Source organism: Cherax quadricarinatus, chromosome 24, assembly GCF_038502225.1.
Source record: "Cherax quadricarinatus isolate ZL_2023a chromosome 24, ASM3850222v1, whole genome shotgun sequence".
Lineage (NCBI taxonomy): Eukaryota > Metazoa > Arthropoda > Malacostraca > Decapoda > Parastacidae > Cherax > Cherax quadricarinatus.
Genome location: NC_091315.1, coordinates 40,803,215 through 40,825,659, shown reverse-complemented (window position 1 = coordinate 40,825,659; position 22,445 = coordinate 40,803,215). Strand labels below are relative to the sequence as shown.

Genomic DNA, 22,445 nt, shown 5'->3' with positions numbered 1-22,445 from the left:
CAACATATACATACCGCCGAAATTGCTAACTTTGTGAGAGCGTAATTCCATAAGTTTTCCATCAACTTTCGTACTTTTGGTGTCATTGCCATCGGGAAAAGATTGCCTATTATTTCATAAGAAATTTTTTTTTCGAGTATTTTGCGACATAGAATGACAGTTTCAGAAATGGGCTTGTGACAGTCAAAGGGTTAAGTCCAGTTTCTCTGAATACATTTATAAATGATACTTTGTTAACACTCCAACAGCACGTCTTTAATCACTTCAATCTAATGAGCTCATACAAGCCTGCTGAAAGCTCAAACCCCTACACCTCAAAACCTCTTTTTCTCCCACCTTCAAACGATTCCAGAGACAACCCCTAGCCCCAGTTCCTTCCACCCTAGATTTTTACACCTTCTTCATCATTTTACCTCTTTCCATCTTCTAAATCACCTCAACCTTTCCTCAACCTTCTGAATTATACCCTTGGAAATTCCACACTAGTGGATCAAAGAGTACCTCAGGGGATGGAAAGAGAGTGGGTGTCAGGGGAAAAAAATCAGAAAGGGGAAAAAAATCAGAAAGGGGAAAAAAACAGCAGGGTTCCACAAGGATTAGTATTAGGACAGGTGCTGTTTCTGCTTTATATGAATAACATTTTAGATGGGATTAAATAAAATTCATTCTTATCTGCCAATGATTTAAAACTAATGAGAATAAAATCAGACGATGAAAAGTAAAGGCTCCAAATTCATCTGGACAAACTGCAAGATTGGATGGATAAGGGGTTGCTTGAAGTCAACACCGGCAAATGCAAGGTTACGAAGACTGGGGTAAAGAGCAAGAAAACCTGACACAAAAGTATAGACTTGGTGGACATAGGCTGCAGACTTCATACAAAAAAACCTAGTGGTGACCTTAGAGCTTGGCATAATGCCAAAGATCATAACAAATAACCTTTGCAGCCAGTGCTTGTCTAGTAAATATTAGAGTAGCTTCCAGGAATCTCAACAAAGAGTCACTCTGGGCTCTTTACACAACACATGTCAGGCCCATCTTTGAGTATGTAGCACCATTATAGAGCCCACACCTTAAAAAAAAATAATAATAAATAATTAAACTGGAGGTAGTGCAGATATACTCTGGAGTGTGAGCAATGTAACATCTATAGAGCATTCAGTTAACAAAAGCCAAATCATTGAAATTAAGATGTCTGTGTTCTTGGAAGACAACTTGGAAATGAGTGATGGTGAATGATGTTTCTCTTCTCTTGATGACCCTCATGTAGGAAATGGCCAACAAGTTTAAAAAAATTAAACTACATAAATAATTGTCTGAAATGTCATGTACCTGAATTAGAAAGTGAAAGTTGAGCATACCTTGTAGGTGTAGTGGGATCTGGATGAAGCGAGAGAGGCGAAGTAAAATTTTCATCGTCTGGAAGAAGTGACAATTCCAGCTCAACAGTCTCGTAAACATGAAGCTTTACTGATGTTGCTATACTGGACTGAAAACAAAACTTATTGATACTCTCTTCACTGTGAATCAAAATACAGAACAAAATTATAAAAACTTACATTATTATAACAAAAATTTAGCACTAACTGTCTCCCACAAAGGTAGGGTGACCCAACAAAAAATAAAACATTTCCACAGTCTTGCCACAAGGGCACCAACATCACAGTGCAGATCCCTCCAAACTGTAACCTCCCCACTCATCCTTCAGTGCAGGCACTGTATGTCACACCTCCAGGACAAGCCAGGCTAACCAGTTTCCCTTTCATAAATTTTGCCTTGCTCACACTCCAACAGAGTATCAAATCATAAAAACCACTTGCTTCCACTCATTCTTATCATGCTCACACAAGCCTGTTACATGTCCAAGCAACTACACTCAATTTCCTTTATCCCCTCCCTCCAATTTTTTTTTAGGACATCCCCTACACTGCATGTGCCGTATGAACTAAATGTAAGAAGTTGCAAAATGTACCTGTCATCTTATGTGTTTATAACACAGGGGGAAATGGTACCAGCAATCCTGCCATTGTGTAAAGCAATTACCAGTTTCCATTACACACTCACCTGGCAGGATAGTAGTACCTCCCTGGGTGGTTGCTCTCTACCAACCTACTACCTATAATGCCAGTATAAATATTTTTCAGTGTGCATTCCACTCTTAGATTAACCATTAGGGTGCCATGATCATCAAATGACAATACACAAACTTTGTGTTGGTACCATGAAATCCCTAGTATTATCACACTGTTTTTAATGAATAGCTGTTGTTTTGGTTTTGGGACCTCATGCATTTTCCCACTAGAAATCCTGTGTTAAAAGGAATGTAGCAGGTAACAAATGTTTTTGGGACTTCCTTCACTTTACATAGCTGCCTTCTCAATACATATTAACCAAAAGGCTTTAGAAATGTAAAACAAAACTATCAAGCTAGAAGACAGGAAAAGACAACTGAAAACAGCACTATATAGATGAGAAAAAGTTCACAGAAAATTAAAGAAAGTCTTTGGAATAACCATTAACCCAATATTTCTTTTTCTGAAGTGCACATTAACAAAATAAAATTAGCAGCAAGGGTAAAGCTCTCAAACATGTATGGCATTTGGGAACCGTGACAAAGACTCATGTGTGTGCTTGAGTATACAACACCAGTGTAGATCCCTCACATGGTATACAATTAAGTGAAACTCAAATGCATCAAGAATGGTGCTTTAGTTGTGAGGAACGAATCCTAAAGAATGTGAAAACTACACCTTTTTATTATTGAGAAATGAGGAACAAAAGAGGACATCATGACAAAATATTCTAAGGAAAATACAAGGTAGACTTAAGATGGGCTCGCTACCTTGGATGAAACAAGAACAAGAGTGATTAGCTGTAAATTACAGAGCCAAATGAGCTAGCTATGTAAGAAAATACTTCCATGGAAGACTGGTAAATCAGGACAACCTGAACAACAACACAGTGGAAGAGAATTCCACACAAGCCACAGAGGATAAAAAATAGACATGACAGGGCTATAACATGTCAGTAGGCCAAAAGTGCCAGGAACAAGAATTAAGAGCTAGTTTCCTCACTCTAAAATAGGTAATTAAATCTGTCAATACAATGCTACAGTTGCTTTACTTACCAGTGATTCATCTTCATTTACATCACTGTCAATCACTATGCAGTGGTGAAGCTGGCCAGTTGTGGTGGCAATAACTAACACTGGTGGAGAGGACTGGAGAACCAGGAGACTACAAGAATCCAACCCATAGTTGTCATCACAAGCTGGTATCATACTCAGGGGGCCAAACAGTCTATGCAAGGCTGGTCTACACAATAAGTTCAAAATAATTAATAATGTATACTGTATATTTTTTAACTTGTTAGTCAAGGGCATTTTCCCTCACCTTGGCAAAACAAAATTTTTCCTGCTTTGTAATTTCAGTTAGTCAAGTTCCAGAAAAGGAGCAACCAGTCACAAGCTCTTCACATTTTGGTCATCTTATATGTCACATAAATTATAAAGGAAGAATCTTAACTATTTCCCCGTAGGGCAAAATAATAAAATTTAAGAATTAATGAGAATTACCATAATGAAACACTATTATACCCTTGAATCCAATGAAAGATTTTATTAGCTAGTGAATAAGTTTGAATTTTGCACATTACTTCAATATTATCAAGAGGAATAATCAACAAATTAGGGTACTATTGTATATACACAATATGAGAAAAAAATTTATTTAAAAAAATTTAAGCATTACTAGCAATAACAAAAAAGCATTGAATCTTAAAAAAATTAAGATAATTATACTGTCCTGTTGTACCTAGTCGTGCTGAGGTTTGTAATAACAAAATAGATTTCTCCATTGCCATACAGTATGAACACTGGCCACTGAAGTCCCAAGAATTTTTGCCTCTTCCCATTTTCTAGATCAATCTGAAAGCCATGCAAATACAAAGCTTAAGATTAATACTATTCAAAAACTCAAACCTACCTTCACCTATAGGTAAATCATTTTACAGATAGTAGAAATATTATATATAAAGAAATCCTCAAAATTTGCAACAACCAAAATGACAGAATTCTTTTATGGATCTTCAGCAAATGTTTTTAAAAATTTAAGAGTAAATTGCATCTCTCTCTCAATGTTTTTACCTAACAATGTCTGTTAATGTGAGAGGATAATGAAGGTTTCAGCAACAATGAACACAAGTAATATGTTGGAGTCTTCTTATTTCTAAATGTAACACTTCATACCTTTGGGGCTTCAATGATGTAAGTCTAAAGTAACAGCTACCACTTGCACTATAATCCACTAACCTGTATTTATACTGAATGTCTAGTGGTAATAATTCAATAAAATGTCTAGATTTTCACTACTTTTCAAGGACTAACAAAACTTACAAATCTTTCTTCTTTCTTTCAACACACCGGCTGTATCCCACCGAGGCGGGGTGGCCCAAAAGGAAAAACGAAAGTTTTTCCTTTTTTTTTTTTTCAACAAGTCGGTCGTCTCCCACCGAGGCAGGGTGACCCAAAAAAGAAAGAAAATCCCCAAAAAGAAAATACTTTCATCATCATTCAACACTTTCACCACACTCACACATTATCACTGCTTTTGCAGAGGTGCTCAGAATACAACAGCTTAGAAGCATATATGTATAAAGATACACAACATATCCCTCCAAACTGCCAATATCCCAAACCCCTCCTTTAAAGTGCAGGCATTGTACTTCCCATTTCCAGGACTCAAGTCCAACTATATGAAAATAACCGGTTTCCCTGAATCCCTTCACTAAATATTACCCTGCTCACACTCCAACAGATCGTCAGGTCCCAAGTATCATTCGTCTCCATTCACTCCTATCTAACACGCTCATGCACGCTTGCTGGAAGTCCAAGCCCCTCGCCCTCAAAACCTCCTTTACCCCCTCTTTCCAACCCTTTCGAGGACGACCCCTACCCCTCTTTCCTTCCCCTATAGATTTATATGCTTTCCACGTCATTCTACTTTGATCCATTCTCTCTAAATTTAGTAATATATACAGGAGAAGGGGTTACTAGCCCCTTGATCCTGGCATTTTAGTCGCCTCTTACGACACGCATGGCTTACAGAAGAAGAATTCTGTTCCACTTCCCCATGGAGAAGACTTACAAATACCTGATGTAATAATATGGCACGTAACTATCAACCTCACTTGCAAGAAGGCGCAAAGGAAACAATCATTGTCGCTTAGTTATTGTCCGTCTTTTCATAAGCATACAAACATCAAGATCTAAAGCTCTTTAAACATTTTACTAGCTTATATAAGACTTATTTTGTCATGCTGATCACAAATATGCCTGATGAGTGCCCTGAATGTGTCAGAAACTAAGAAAAAGATTGTGCTGGTCACTGCAGCCAATGGCTTCAGGCAAGTGAATTTTCATTAGTAACCTAATGTCTTCAACCTCAATGGTTTCAACCCAAGAGCTGAAGGAAGAATTTAACATAATGTAGTAAATGAAATTTGCCTTCATTGAACTGTAGTGTCTTTGATGGATGACGCTGTCATGTAAATTCTGGTAACGTTAGAAAAGGACGACACAGTGCATCATACATAAAGTATCAATAATAGTCTGATACCAATCCAAATCCTGTCGTTACTGTTACATACACATATGAACAGTATTGTGAAGAAATTGGTAACTAAGTAAAAAATTTAATATAACAATTAAATACATTCTATTTTTTATTTACAATTCTGACAAAAATTGTAAACTAAACACCCATACAAAATTAAAACTATTACTCTTAAACTTAACCCCTTCAGGGTCCAAGGCCCAAATCTGAAGTGGTGCCCCAGTGTCCAAGAATTTAAAAAAAAAAAATTTTTATTTTTTCTTATGAAATGGTAGAGAATCTTTTTGTGAAGGTAATAAAACAAAAAGTACGAAATTTGATGGAAAATTGACGAAATTATGCTCTCGCGAATTTTGATGTGTCAGCGATATTTACGAATCGGCGATTTTGCCGACTTTGACTCCCATTTTAGGCCAATTACATTATTCCAGTCAACCAAATTCTTAGCTATTTCACTAGTATTACTTCTATTCTATCGACTGAGCACAAGAAATCGCCAAGTCAACTGTTTCAACTACAAATTAAAGTGATCGGAAATTGTTAATTTGGCCAATTTAACACAAAGTTCAAAATATTCCAATTTCAAAATAGGGTCCAGAATAAACAATGTAGGTATTCCTGGAACTAAACTAACATTTCCTCTGTTCATTAGTTACGTTTTGAGGCTTTACAAATAAATTCCATTTTGATTTTTTATTCACATAATAAATTTTTATTCACACCAAAAAATAGAAGATTTACTGTTATGCAATACTGTAATAATTGTATAAATATCATCACCATATTTGTGAATGCATATTAGACCCACCAGCTGGCGTGTATTAGACGTGTGAGGTCGTTTGTTTACTCTTGAATATCGGCAAAAATTTAACATTTCTGCTACTTTGAGCTCAGTTTCAAGCCATTTCCAGTGCGAAAACCAATCAAAATCATCACTATTTCTGTAATATGTCTTCCATTCTATCAAATGAGACCAAGAAATCGCAAATAGAACTATAAAAAACATACGAAAAAACACTGCAAAGTCGCTGTTTTAATCGAAAAATCATGATTTCAGTTTTTTTCTCTCATTATACACAGCGTGCTGCAGGATCTGTTTTAGGTGGTGCACACATACCACATAGATGTATTCTCTCATATCTAGGCCCAAATGTACCACTCACAGTTTATCAGTGAGCTGAGCTCGTGATGTAGATCTACGGTTTGGACCCTGAACGTAAAGCCGTAGATCTACGGGACGGACCCTCAAAGGGTTAATCAATTAATACATGTAGTTTGATCAAACTGATTAATTGGTCTAACTTCATTACTGTGAACTTCAATTTTTTGTAGATGGACCCAAAAATTTTCTGGCCATGTTTTCATAGTAACCTAGTAAAAAACATGAAAGATATTCTTAGGATCATTAGCACAGAATAACAAAAAAAAAATTTTTCTACTGGGATCATTCTCTAGCATGTAACCCACAATCCAGTAGTTAACTAACACCTAGCTGTCTACTATAATGATATGCAAGAAGGGGCAGCAGGTGTAAGGAAACTTGCTCATCAGTCTAGTCCCACCTGGGACTCAAGCTTGGGTCCTTTTGATTTTGAACCAAAAGTACTACCATTGAGGGCTCAATTTTTACTAACGGATCCAGAATTTTTTACGAGAGATTTCCTGGTACCCTCGAAAAAATATACAAGTTTCTGCTAATAGTGTTTCTGTAATTGTCACTGTCACTAACTAGGTTTATAAAAAACAGCATAATGCTATCAAAATAAGTTATCACTCACCAAATTTTCAATTATTCCATTAGAGACAGGATTTCCAGAGGGGCACATGACTGGTTCATTAGGAAGGCCAAAATCAAATGCCACAGCACTTTCTCCAAGATTAGAGCTACAAGTGAAATTGGAGCTGCTAATAACACCTACTCTTCCTGAACCAAGAGATATTGCTTGCTCTGGAATTTCATTTGAAGTTAGGTTGTATATCCTGAAACATTAAATGCTGTAAGACAAAAAATATACTGTACGTGTACCAGTATTGTTTTTAAAACAAAGGCCATTCCCACCAAGGTAGGGTGACCTGAAAAAGAAACAAAGTTTTTCTTCTTTTTACATTTAATAATTTATACAGGAGAAGGGGTTATACTAGCCCCTTATTCCCAGCATTTCAGTCGCCTCTTGCAACATACATGGCTTACGGATGAAGGGTTCCTCTCCACTTCCCCCATGGAGCTGTACTGGTATATAATGTAATAAACAAAATTTTTGTAATTATGTTAAAATTTTATTTTCATAATTATGTTAAAATTTTATTAAACAAGTTAACGACAACAGAGATGCCAGATTTTGGAGAGTGTTCTTGCAAATCAAAGTCTAACTGGCTATTGCAAGAATACTGTAACAATGTCAGAACTTGTAATTACTTTCATAATAACTAGGAATCAAAGTCTAACTGGCTATTGCAAGAATACTGTAACAATGTCAGAACTTGTAATTACTTTCATAATAACTAGGCTATTACCCTCTTGCATACTCCAATAATGACAATGTAACTTAGATGTCGGCACTTTACCGAAGATAATTATCAGAGGCCAGGATAACTATGTGGTTGTTCTCCAGAGATCCTGGGTGCCAAGCAGCAGCCATCACCTCCAGTTTAGGATGACACAAGAAGAATCGTTCAGCCACATACTCTACCCTAAGAGTAATATGTATCAGACTACAGATTAACAGTAAACTAAACTGTCAAACTGTGTTGTAAAAAATCACATATAAAAACACACCTTCTGATAACTGAGAGAAAAAAAAAACTATTAAAGTACCAAATGAATTCCAATGTGCTGCAATATATTCTGTGTAAAAAGTATTAACACAATCTAAATTAAAATTAATAAAAACTTATTACAAATATTAGACTTACTACAGATGATATACCAAATGCTTTGCTGATATCAATACCATCAAAACTGACCAATATCTACAAGGGTTATGATAGGGGATGAGAGTAGAGGGAATGAGAGGAGAGGTGGAGTAAGAAAACAGAAAAATTTATGCTCTATATTGAAGACATCCCTACCACTGTATGTATATACAGTGTATACTAATACTGCTATATACACCTACCATCCGACTTACAACCGAGTTCGGTTCCGAGAAACCGGTCGTAAGTCGAAATGGTCGTAAATCGAACTTTACTACTGAATATCAACAAAACATTTTTGTAATGATTTTATTTTATTGTTTTATTTTGGTATTTCATGTTTTACTTTACTTTTTATGTTGTTAGTACTGTATTTTATACTGTAAGGTTTAGGATAAACACTGTGTACAACACAAATAGTTGTTTATTTCCCAGAAATTTGGCATAAAAAACACGGTCATAAGTCGAGTAGTCGAAAGTCGAGCAGGTCGTAAGTCGGATGGTAGGTGTAGTTAAAAAGACAAAATGGGTAAAAAGATTTAATAAAACTAAATGGGCAGATAACGTGAATTTACCTGCATGTGATGGTGTCCCTCCCTCCATCATAAAGAGGAGGATCACCTGATCGGTGAGGCAACTCAACAACGGCCACACCTCGCCGTCCTATCAGTGCAACACCACTCCCACTTTTGTTTATTTGTACATGCTCCACCTCCCAAACTGGAGGCTTGGATAGTGCTAAAGTCTGTAAAGAAAAAAATCAGTCACATGATTTTGTAAAAAATAGTGTATAGAGTGCAGCTTTTGTCATTCAAGAAAAATACATTTAAGTAATATACAGTACAGTAATTTTCACAAATTCATACCTAGCTATACACAGCACCTGTAAATGCAAATATTACCAAGTGTTGTTATATTATTATCAAAACTAAGTGCTAAACCAATGCATTAGGGCCATACAGTGCTGTTATTATAATAAATGGTATGTTAAAAAAAATTTAAAACATATAAATCCACGATTTAACAGAGCAACGAAAGAGGAGTGGATGGTTGATAATAGTACAGTGGACCCCCGCTTAACGATCACCTCCAAATGCGACCAATTATGTAAGTGTATTTATGTAAGTGCGTTTGTACGTGTATGTTTGGGGGTCTGAAATGGACTAATCTACTTCACAATATTCCTTATGGGAAAAAATTCGGTCAGTACTGGCACCTGAACATACTACTGGAATTAAAAAAGTTCGTTAACCGGGGGTCCACTGTACTTGTTTATGACAGGTGAAATTATTTTGTCGTGACTGTGTAATGTTAATGCTACTGGTCAGCTGCTTTTAGCTAATATTCTGTAGCTTTTTTCTAATATTCTGTTGCCCTTTTTTGTGAAGAGGAACTAGTAATGGGAGAATATCAAATTTTTTGCCAATAGCAATACAGTATTAAATTTTAGGCTCATACTGATACCAAAAAAATTAGCCGATAAATCATCAACTATGGTCAAAAAGAGTAAAATTAGCTTTATTTTAAATTATTTTATCAATAAAAATATCAGGAGTGGGCATTTGGTCTACTGACTCTGCATCCTTGAACAGACAATTTTGAGAAAACTGTAGAAAACTAGCTGCATGCAACTGTATTGTTTGTTTCTATGATGAATCAATCATTTTCAGCAATAAGTACTGTGATGAAGGATAGTTTGTTTAATCCACGTTAAGCGTTAAATCCATTTGGATCACTCAGCGCAAGACATGGTGAAGGCTTGATCCTCCATCTGCTGAGCATGAGAAAGACCCACTTCCTATTACGTGACAGCTCAGAGCATCATTTTAAATTTCTATGTTCCTGCACTTTTGGTAAAACACCTACCAAATGAGTGATGGTGATTTTTTCTTCTTTAAGCTACTTTAATTACCTATTTATTACTAGGTAAAAAAAAAAGGGAAAAATTTTAGGAGGCTTGCCTATATGTCCCTCCTCACCCAGAAATGAACCTGGATATACTGGTTGCCTGCAAGGTACTAGGAAGGTGTTAATGGATGGGTAACCTAATCTTCTGGATATAATTACAACATTCTAAAATATGATGCCTAAGGACACCTAGTGGAAATAAGTCATTTTTTTTTTTAGGTTATTCTAGGTAATTTACACTATATATGATAACTGTACTTAGGTGTACCTGAACCTAAATAAACTTACTTATTGGTATATAATACCAATAAGTTAAAGAATTAGTCACTAATGATATTAAAACAAGAAAATGTTTTTGAGTCTGCCAAGGTGACAGACACCTGTGGGATAAAATTACATTTATGCTCAAAGACAGAACCCCCCACCCCAAAAAAAAAAAAAAAAAAAATATATATACAGTGGAACCTCTACTTGCGAGTTTAATCCGTTCCAAGACCTTGCTCGCAACTGGATTTGCTTGTTTGCAGAGTCAATTTTCCTCATTTAAATTAACTGAAATGCAATTAATCAGTTCAAGTGGAATTCTGTGCTTCAATAATTTCGCTAATATCAACTCTAAGGCTTATTTATCTATCTCACTTCATCTAATATGACATAATAAACAATGTAGATAACATAGAAACCTGATAAATACTCTAGAATGAATAAAATATGTCATTATATATGTGATGGCGGCTGACAAGTGTTTGCCTCGAGACATGACAAAATACTTCTTCAATATTTCACTAATATCATCTCTACAGCTTATTTATTACAATTCATCTAATATGACATAATAAACAATATAAATAACATAGAAACATGATATATACTCTAGAATTGATAAAATATGTCATTATATATGCGGCGGCGGCGACGGTGGCCGACGAGTGTTTGTCTGGAGACAGGACAAAATACCCCTTGAATATTTCGCTATCATCAACTCTACGGCTTATTTATCTATCACAGTTCATCTAATATGAAATAATAAACAATGTAAATAACGCAAAAACCTGATATATACTCTAGAATGAATAAAATATAGCATTATGTAACAGGTGGAGGCGGCCACAACCGCTCCCTCTATGTTGTGGTAAACGCTGCCATCTAGTGATGGCCTTTTGAAGCCGTCTATTATTATAATTATTATTATGTAGTACATTATTTTTATATATGTATTATTATTATATGTATTATATTATTATTATATGTATTATATTATTATATGTATTATATTATTATTCTTATTGTATTATATTATTCTTATTGTATTATATTATTATTCTTATTGTATTATAATACGTACTATTATTATTATACATATACATATTATTATTATTACAAAATAAATAATTTGTAATTTTTATTTACACAAATAATATAAGATTTACTGTTATGCCTTATTGCAATAATTGTATAAATAATGTCAACCCATTCACGGCTACATATTGGAATGGACAGTGATGTCATTTATTTACTCTTTAACATACCCAAAACAATCGAACATTTCTCCTGTGTTGAGCTCAATTTCAAGGTACTTTTCGTTGTGAAAGCAATCAAAATCATATCTATTTCTGTAATATATGTTCCATTCTATCAAATGAGACCTAAAAAACGAGAATGCAAGCATAAAAATCATACGAAAATACCGCTAAGGGGTGGCTAACTGTTGAGAAGTGAATTCCACTATTTATGCTTAGATTTCTTTCATTTTTGGTGTATGTTAAGAAGCATATTTCCATCATACATTGCTCAAGTTTCAATAAGATAGTCCAACAAACAAATGAGATACAATTCCCTAGATCAAGAGCAAGAGCCCCTCACCAGCGTCCAGGAACCTGTCTTGAGGTCTGCTCGCTTATGGAAACAAAAAATCGACCCATCAACTGATCGTATTTGGAAAAACTCGCACGTGGATGCGCTCGCAAGTAGAGGTTCCACTGTATATCCTTTTTTTAAAATTTGAGTCTTGTATAACAGTTGTGAGAGTAAAGAGAGTGGGTCACACAGAGCCATCATCCCTGGTGCTGGTGCTGTCTTGGAAGACAGTACCCATAAGGATACAGAAATGTAAGGAAGTGCACCAGATGGAGACAGTGGTCTTGGTATTGATGAACAGGTAAAGATGAAGATATAAAAGTTCCAGAAATATAAAATAGCAATACAGCTGAAGATGAACAAAAAGGGGATGATGCTTGGGAAAGTGTTGATACATCACCAGTAATAACTGGTGGTGACACTGATGCTAGTAAAGGTGCTGCAAACAATTGGGAGTCAGAAAAAATGCACCAGCAGGGAACCCAGCCACAAAAGTTCCTGGCAAACAGAAATCAAATCTATGCAAATTCTATGCCCTGGGTATCTGTAGGCATGGAATATCTGGAAAAAAAAAAAAGGTGGGACATGTAATTCTGACCATCCCAAAAATGCCACAGCCTCATGGCCAAAGGTGAATGCAACTCTTCTTGTAAACTATTTCACCCTGAAATGTGTTACTCCTCAGTCCATGAAAGAAAATGCTACAACACATACTGTCAAGCATACCATTTAATGGGGACAAGAAGGTACAGATCACTCAGACCATGGGAAACAAATTAGGGTAGTTACAACCACTCCAGAGACAGATTTTTAGTGCCAGGAAGAAAAAAAGTGGGAAGAAATGACAGAAATACTACACCACATCGGACCACTACTGGAGTGGAGGGACAGTCAGTAGCCCCCACTCCAGAACAACAGATATTAGTGCCAAATAAAGCCTTCCTCCCTATAACATCAATACAACAACATTTGTATTTGAAAATGCACAGGGTCTAAAGCCATCAACAAACAACAAAATGCCTTTCACCAGTGGATTGCTCACAGAGTCAAATGCAATGTTTGTGGCTTTCACACAGACCCACACAAAGAATAACTTTGGCAATGAAATATGGATCCCAGGGTACAACGTATTCAGATGCGACAGAAAGAACAGGCAACAAAGGGGGGGGGCCTCTATGTCATCAAATTGCTCATTTGCTCGGAACTACTAAACACCACAAATGATGTACTTGAAGTTTTGGCAGTAAGGATCGAAAACTAAAACCTTGTCATTGTAGTTGTATACACGCTACTTGATACAACTTCCCAACAATTCAGGGAACAGTTTTTAAAAATTGACTACTGTCTGGAAAATCTCCCAACCCCATCCCCAAATATCTTGATGCTGGGCAATTTCAGCTAAGACACCTAAAAATGGAGAAATGGTATTAGACACTTAAAAATTACAGGAAAACATAAGCAGGGTTTTCCAGTGGGCAGTGGAGAACAAGACGTTCAATGGTGATAAGTTCCAGTTGCTTAGGTATGGAAAGAATGAAGAACTCAAAAGGAACACTATATACAAAACTCAAGAGGATCACCAAATAGAATGAAAGGAACACATACAAGAGTAAAAGACTTGGGAATAATTATGTCAGCTGACTTTTTCTTTCAAAGACTATAATAAGACAAAGATCATGACAACCAGGAGGATAATGGGGTGGGTATTAAGAACTTTCAAAACAAGGGAAATACTGCCAATGGTGACATTCTTCATACTGCTAGTGCTCCCTCATTTGGAATATTGCTCAGTGCTGATGGCCCCATTCCAAGCAGGAGAAATGTCAGAGCTAGAATAAATACAGAGATTGTTTACGGCACACAGAGCCAGTAAAGTACTTAAATTACTGGGAACATCTTAAAGTCTTGAACATGTACTCAATGGAATGGAGGAGAGATACATGAAAATATATATCTGGAAAGTACTCGAGGGCCTGGTCCCAAATCTGCACACTACCATAACAACATACTGACGTGAGAGAGATGGGAGGAAGTGCAAAATAAACCCAGTGAGGAGTAGGGGTTCAGTAAGCACAATAAAGGAACAACGTATCAACATTTGTGGCCCCAGACTATTCAACATCTTACCAGATGTTATCAACAAATTTTGTTGAAAATAAGAAAAAGTTTTGGAGTGAGATTAACAAGTTAAGGAAGCCTAGAGAACAAATGGATTTATCAGTTAAAAATAGGAGAGGAGAGTTATTAAATGGAGAGTTAGAGGTATTGGGAAGATGGAGGGAATATTTTGAGGAATTGTTAAATGTTGATGAAGATAGGGAAGCTGTGATTTCGTGTATAGGGCAAGGAGAAATAACATCTTGTAGGAGTGAGGAAGAGCCAGTTGTGAGTGGGGGGGAAGTTCGTGATGCAGTAGGTAAAATGAAAGGGGGTAAGGCAGCTGGGATTGATGGGATAAAGAAAGAAATGTTAAAAGCAGGTGGGGATATAGTTTTGGAGTGGTTGGTGCAATTATTTAATAAATGTATGGAAGAGGGTAAGGTACCAAGGGATTGGCAGAGAGCATGCATAGTTCCTTTGTATAAAGGCAAAGGGGACAAAAGAGAGTGCAAAAATTATAGGGGGATAAAAGTCTGTTGAGTGTACCTGGTAAAGTGTATGGTAGAGTTATTATTGAAAGAATTAAGAGTAAGATGGAGAATAGGATAGCAGATGAACAAGGAGGCTTTAGGAAAGGTAGGGGGTGTGTGGACCAGGTGTTTACAGTGAAACATATAAGTGAACAGTATTTAGATAAGGCTAAAGAGGTTTTTGTGGCATTTATGGATTTGGAAAAGGCATATGACAGGGTGGATAGGGGGGCAATGTGGCAGATGTTGCAGGTGTATGGTGTAGGAGGTAAGTTACTGAAAGCAGTGAAGAGTTTTTACGAGGATAGTGAGGCTCAAGTTAGAGTATGTAGGAAAGAGGGAGATTATTTCCCAGTAAAAGTAGGCCTTAGACAAGGATGTGTGATGTCATCGTGGTTGTTTAATATATTTATAGATGGGGTTGTAAGAGAAGTAAATGCGAGGGTCTTGGCAAGAGGCGTGGAGTTAAAAGATAAAGAATCACACATAAAGTGGGAGTTGTCACAGTTGCTCTTTGCTGATGACACTGTGCTCTTGGGAGATTCTGAAGAGAAGTTGCAGAGGTTAGTGGATGAATTTGGTAGAGTATGCAAAAGAAGAAAATTAAAAGTGAATACAGGAAAGAGTAAGGTTATGAGGATAACAAAAAGATTAGGTGATGAAAGATTGGATATCAGACTGGAGGGAGAGAGTATGGAGGAGGTGAATGTATTCAGATATTTGGGAGTGGATGTGTCAGCGGATGGGTCTATGAAAGATGAGGTGAATCATAGAACTGATGAGGGGAAAAGGGTGAGCGGTGCACTTAGGAGTCTATGGAGACAAAGAACTTTGTCCTTGGAAGCAAAGAGGGGAATGTATGAGAGTATAGTTTTACCAACGCTCTTATATGAGTGTGAAAAATGGGTGATGAATGTTGCAGCGAGGAGAAGGCTGGAGGCAGTGGAGATGTCATCTGAGGGCAATGTGTGGTGTGAATATAATGCAGAGAATTCGTAGTTTGGAAGTTAGGAGGAGGTGCGGGATTACCAAAACTGTTGTCCAGAGGGCTGAGGAAGGGTTGTTGAGGTGGTTCAGACATGTAGAGAGAATGGAGCAAAACAGAATGACTTCAAGAGTGTATCAGTCTGTAGTGGAAGGAAGGCGGGGTAGGGGTCAGCCTAGGAAAGGTAGGAGGGAGGGGGTAAAGGAGGTTTTGTGTGCGAGGGGCTTGGACTTCCAGCAGGCATGCGTGAGCGTGTTTGATAGGAGTGAATGGAGACAAATGGTTTTTAATACTTGACGTGCTGTTGGAGTGTGAGCAAAGTAACATTTATGAAGGGGTTCAGGGAAACCGGCAGGCCGGACTTGAGTCCTGGAGATGGGAAGTACAGTGCCTGCACTCTGAAGGAGGGGTGTTAATGTTGCAGTTTAAAAACTGTAGTGTAAAGCACCCTTCTGGCAAGACTGATGGAGTGAATGATGGTGAAAGTTTTTCTTTTTCGGGCCACCCTGCCTTGGTGGGAATCGGCCAGTGTGTTAATAATAAAATAAAAAAAACATAAAATATCAGAAACATGGCTTGAACAAGTGTAGAAGCCTTCAAGAGGAAACTGGACAAGTATCTTCACCAGGTGCCAGATCAACCAGGCTGTGATGGATATGTGAGGCAGCAGGCCTCCAACAGCAACAGCCTGGTTGACCAGGCAAGCACCAGATGAGCCTGGCCTATGGGCAGGCTCTGAGAGTAGCAAGGTTCTCGAAACTCGTCAAAGGTATCACAGAGACTCAAAATTTGGTCAATTCAAAAAGTTCTGATATAATTCTAACACGACAGGACTTAGAAAAATCAATAAATGACATACCCATGCACTCTACCCCATGCCCAGACTTGTGGAACTCAGTGTTCGTCGAGAACTGAGAGAAGCCCCTTTCACATGCACTATTCTATTGAGATGAAGCATGGACACAGGGGTCATCCCAGTCACTAAAAACAACAGGCACAGCCCCACTCCACAAGGAGAGCAGTAAAGCAATTACCAAAAATTACAGACAGATAGCACTAACATCCCACATCATAAAAAATCTTTGAAAGAGTTCTAAGAAGCAAGATTGCCAACCACTTGGAGACCCATCAATTTCACAACCCAGGATTTAGAGCAGGTCACTCTTGCCTCTCACTACGACATGGTCTTGGATGCATTGGAGAATAATCAAAATCTGGATGTTGTTTACACAGACTTTGTGAGAGCCTTTGACAAGTGCTTTCATGGCGTAATAGCACACAAAATGCATTATAAAGGAATAACAGGAAAAGTAGGTACAGCGGACCCCAGGATTACTTCATCGGATTACGTAAAAACTGGATTAAGTAAAGTTTTTGCGTCAAAATATTGGCTCGGTTAATGACAAAGAACTCGGTTAAAGTCATTCGCCCCGAACACATCCGCGTGGCATGAGCGACCCGGACACTCCATGTACAGCCAGTGTGCCATTGTTTACAAGCCAGTGAGGACAATTCTATGCATACATGGGATACATTTTGTATTATTCAATTGTTTTTAGTGCTTGTAACTGCTAAATAAGCCACCATGGGCCCAAAGAAAGCTTCTAATGCCAGCCCTTTGATAAAGAGGGTGAGAAACACTACAGAATTCAAGAAAAAGTTTGTAGAAAGATACGAAAGTGGTGATGGTAGAGGGTACTTCCAGGGTACGTCCCCACACACCAGCCCAGCCAGGGTACTTCCCCACAAACCAGCCAGGGTACTTCCCCACAAACCAGCCAGGGTACTTCCCCACAAACCACCCAGGGTACTTCCCCACAAACCACCCAGGGTACTTCCCCACAAACCACCCAGGGTATTTCCCCACACACACAATTTGATCTAATTGGGACTGCTGCAGTGTGCCTGCTTTCTTATGTGCAAATATTTATGGATGAACATCACCCTGACACAGCTGTTGCCGACCATGCTGGCAACATCTACAATGACAATGCTGTGTCTCATTTTAGGGAAATCTTAGAGATGCCAGAAACAGAGCTCTCTGGATAGATATTTTGTGTGACAGGGGTCCAGTGACTCAGAAGCTGGTCCTAGTGGCATTAAAAAACAAAGAAGTCAAGTAACCCCAGATAAGACTTGGTACCTGAAGTCTTTATGGAAGGGGATTTTCCTTCCAAACACTAGTACACCTCCATCCTCTCCCCTCCTACCATCTCATCACTCATCAGTAAGTCTTCAATAAAGGTAAGTGTCATTTTATTATTTATTTATTCTGCATGTCTCACTGTTTTCTGTGTAGGGAAATGTAAAATTTATGTAAAAAAAATTATTTTGTTTAATACTTTTGGGTTCCATTATTTCTTAGGGGGAAAATTAATTCGGATTACGACAGATTTGGTATAAGACACTCTCTCTGGAACGGATTGTCACAATCCGGGGGTCCACTGTAGATGGATCTATAACTACCTAACAAATAGAACACAAAGAATAATAGTAAACAGTAAAGTCGGAGGAAGCTACAGTGAAAGCTCTGTTCCATAAGGTACCAACATTTTCCTCATCCTCATGTCTGATATAGAAATGTAAGCCACAGCACCGTGTCGTCCTTTGCTAACGTTACCAGAGTTTACACGAGTGTCATCCATTGAAGACACTGCAGTTCAACGAAGATAAATTTCAATTAATCCACTATGGAAAACTCAAGGAAATAAAAGCTGGACTGGAGTATAAAACAAATTCCAATCACACAATAGAGCAAAAAACTAATGTGAAAGACCTGGGAGTGATAATGTCAAAACATCTCACTTTCAAAGATCACAACAATGTATCTACCACATCTGCTAGGAAAATGATAGGATGGATAATGAGAACATTCAAAACTAGAGATGCCAAGCCAATGATGATTCATTTCAAATCACTTGTACTGTCTAGGCTGAAATACTGCTCGGTGGCCTGGTGGCTAAAGCTCCCGCTTCACACACGGAGGGCCCGGGTTCGATTCCCGGCGGGTGGAAACATTTCGACACGTTTCCTTACACCTATTGTCCTGTTCACCTAGCAGCAATTAGGTACCTGGGTGCTAGTCGACTGGTGTGGGTCGCATCCTGGGGGACAAGATTTGAGGACCCCAATGGAAATAAGTTACAGTCCTCGATGACGCACTGACTTTCTTGGGTTATCCTGGGTGGCTAACCCTCCGGGGTTAAAAATCCGAACGAAATCTTATCTTATCACTAATGGCCCCTTTCAAGGCAGGTGAAATTGAAGACCTGGAGAATATATAGAGAACCTTTACTGCATGTATCAGTACCATAAAGCATCTAAATTACTGGAAATGGTTGAAGGCCACTGACCTATACTCCCTGAATAACAAAAAAAGGCACAATACCGTGACTGGAACGATACACATATAACCCGCACATAAAAGAGAGAAGCTTACGATGACGTTTCGGTCCGACTTGGACCATTTACAAAGTCCAAACGGTCCAAGTCGGACCGAAACGTCGTCGTAAGCTTCTCTCTTTAATGTGCGGGTTATTTGTCTATACTCCCTGGAATGCTGGTGAGAAAAAATACGATAATATACACTTGGAAAATCCTAGGGAGGCCTAGTCCCAAATCTACACACCAAAATCATTCCCTAAGAAAGCAAAAGACTTGACAGGTGGTGCAACATCCCCCCAATGAAAAGCAGGGGCGCCATGAGTACACTAAGAGATAACACAGTAAGTGTCAGAGGCCCAAGACTGTTCAACTGCCCCCCAGCATAAATAAGGGGGATTACCAACAGACCCCTGGCTTTCTTCAAGGAGCTGGTCAGACACCTTAAGTCGGTACCTGACCAACACCTGGATATCTTTATTATGTAGGTGTTACTGCACATTTATCTACTTCTTCGAAGAAGTATTACCAGTCACTGGGAAGAACTAAACCCATAGGGATCATACAGTTCCTGGGAAAGGAAAATGAAAATGTTTGATTCAAAGGGGAAGGTAGCACCAATCCCACTGATCAAGAGCTCATCAGCACCGTCAAGGCAGCTTCCCCCACATGAAGGGAAGAACATGGGGTAATAAGCTTCAAACTTCAATCATACCAATTACATCTAACGCCTGAGACTACTACCTGTACTTTACAGTTAGGTATAATGAGCTGAGAGAGCAGACACCCATCTTCCTTGCTCCACGCAATAATAACATCATCAACGCTGTCTAACAAACGATAACGTGAAGACTTAGTGAAGTGTTTGTCTTTGCATTTATCAGTTAAGATCCTGGAGAGAGTCAGCGTGTCAGTACAACCCGCCATGTTTGTTGATCTACTACGTTTCCTCTCACCGACCTCGTCTTCACTCTCCACTCTACATTTGTTTATTATTATTATAAGAAATGTCAGGATATATTTTTAATAATTTAGGTAACTATGTTAAATAATGTCTGTTGCGATTGAGCACAATGTAGAAAGTTCACACTTAACAACTATTATTACACATTAAAGTTAATGAAACACTTAAGGACGAATGTTGTGCACAATAATAAGCGTCTTCATATTTTATTATTATTATTATTATTATTATTATTATTATTATTATTATTATATAATTATTATTATTATTATTATTATTATTATTATTATTATTATTATTTGTTGTATTTAAACGTGCTTCAAGAAAGTTAAAAACTGATTCATTCTAAGACCTTTTTACTTATGAATTTTGCCATATCTAGTAACAGTTTTCTTTATTAGTTGTTGAAAGTAACTGCAAACAGTCATTATTGTAACTTACGAGGGAACTAGCCACTGTTGAGTATAATAATAATACTACTACTACTACTACTAATAATAATATCTTTATTTCTACAAGTACATGTACAAGGCATCAGTGCCATACTACTATATAGAAAGCCATTTGTTATGCAGAGCATTTCTGGCAAATTAGGTCAATTTTGTCCCAGGGTGCGACCCACACCAGTCGACTAACACCCAGGTAACCATTTTACTGATGGGTGAACATAGACAACCGGTGTAAGGAAATACGTCCAGTGTTTTCACCTTCCTTGACATTCGAACCTGGACCTCAGCGTGTGAAGCGAGAGCTTGACCCACCAGGCCACGGGCCACCAACCATAATTCATGTCTCGATCTCGCTCCTTCTGGGAGTTGGGAATATTTGACTAGTTATTTGAGCATGATGTTGAGTTCCACTGATGGTTAGGGGCAATTTCATGTGTCCAGCTAAGGCTCTAATTAAGTAAATAAGTTTGTACAGGTACACATAAATAGTTACATAAATTGTATCATACTGAATCTCATAAATGTATAACCTGTGACCCTATTAAACTGTTTTTTTAATTACATTACCTAATACAATACTCCATTCTCTTGAATGCACAGTAAATTATCTAATGACCATATGACCTGTTTCAACACTACAAATCATTGATTTTACTCGATCTGATTCGATTATATTATACATTGTTATGCTACAAATTTGTACAACTTTAAATGCTTCTTATTTGAAATCTCATTTGTACTTCATGTTGTAATTTGTTTACTGTAATTTTTACCACTGAATATATCATTGCTTAGTTAATCTTAAGTTAATTTTAAGTCTGCCCATAATGCTCTGCATACAAGGGGCTTTTGGCATGTACACCCAATCACTATATTTCTTTGTACAACTATGTATCATGTCCAGATAAAAAATAAATAAATACGTAGCAGCATATGTGTAGATTACTGCTGTCTGGCTGTCCCACCAAGGAGGGACAAGTACCTACCAATATATATATATATATAAGTAAGTAAGTAAGTAAGTAAGTAAGTAAGTTTATTCAGGTATACACAAATACAGTTACATAGAATTATCATACATAGCAGCATATGTGTAGAGAACCTGGGATAACCCAAAAAAGTCAGACAGAGTGACTTATTTCCATTGGGGTCCTTTTACCTTATTATTATAGTATAAAGGTTATAATATTTTCTTATTGTTCTACAATGAAGATAACATCTTATTATCATACTAAAAAGACTATCTGCGACACCAAGGTCATTAAGAATCTACAATACGAGGGTCATTACAAGGAATAAGGTAAAAAATTTACACGTATGTTAGCTAAAAAATAGAAAATCATTCCCCTCCCTTTCTGTAGCTACATTCATCAGACACCTTTTGGCACTCTTCTTGAACTGGTTCATGCTATGACTGGCTTTGACATACGCGGGTAGTCTGTTCCATTCCTTTATTGCTGTACAATAAAAGGTGTTTGAAGCCTGGCCACTGACTGTGGGTACTACAAAGTTGTGCTCTCTCCCCCTAGTTCTATGATTGCTTTGGTTCCCAGCCTGGACAAAATTGACAGCAAGATATTCTGGACATTGCTTGTGAGCAATTTTATAAACATGATTTAGCTTCAGTTGTTTTACTCTGTCTTCAACATTCAGCATATCCAACTGCTGTAATTCATCCTGGCCTACATGTTCTCTTGGTCCCAGCCCCAGGATGAATCTTACGATTTTGTTCTGGGTGATTTGCAG

General features: G+C 37.6%; 1 protein-coding gene across 1 annotated transcript in view; it reads right to left on the bottom strand.

Annotated features, from left to right (window-relative positions):
* The window catches only part of mbo (Nuclear pore complex protein Nup88), a 39,043-nt gene extending 18,805 nt beyond the window's left edge, over positions 1-20,238 (bottom strand). Inside the window, exons 1-7 of the mRNA XM_053779766.2 lie at positions 20,031-20,238; positions 9,101-9,270; positions 8,178-8,303; positions 7,391-7,592; positions 3,813-3,925; positions 3,128-3,314; positions 1,362-1,489 (exon numbers count right to left, since the gene is read on the bottom strand). Of these exons, the coding sequence (XP_053635741.2) occupies positions 1,362-1,489; positions 3,128-3,314; positions 3,813-3,925; positions 7,391-7,592; positions 8,178-8,303; positions 9,101-9,270; positions 20,031-20,213 (1,109 nt within the window). The 5' untranslated portion in view covers positions 20,214-20,238. The remainder of the gene's footprint in view (positions 1-1,361; positions 1,490-3,127; positions 3,315-3,812; positions 3,926-7,390; positions 7,593-8,177; positions 8,304-9,100; positions 9,271-20,030) is intronic.
* Between the last annotated feature and the right edge of the window lie 2,207 nt (positions 20,239-22,445).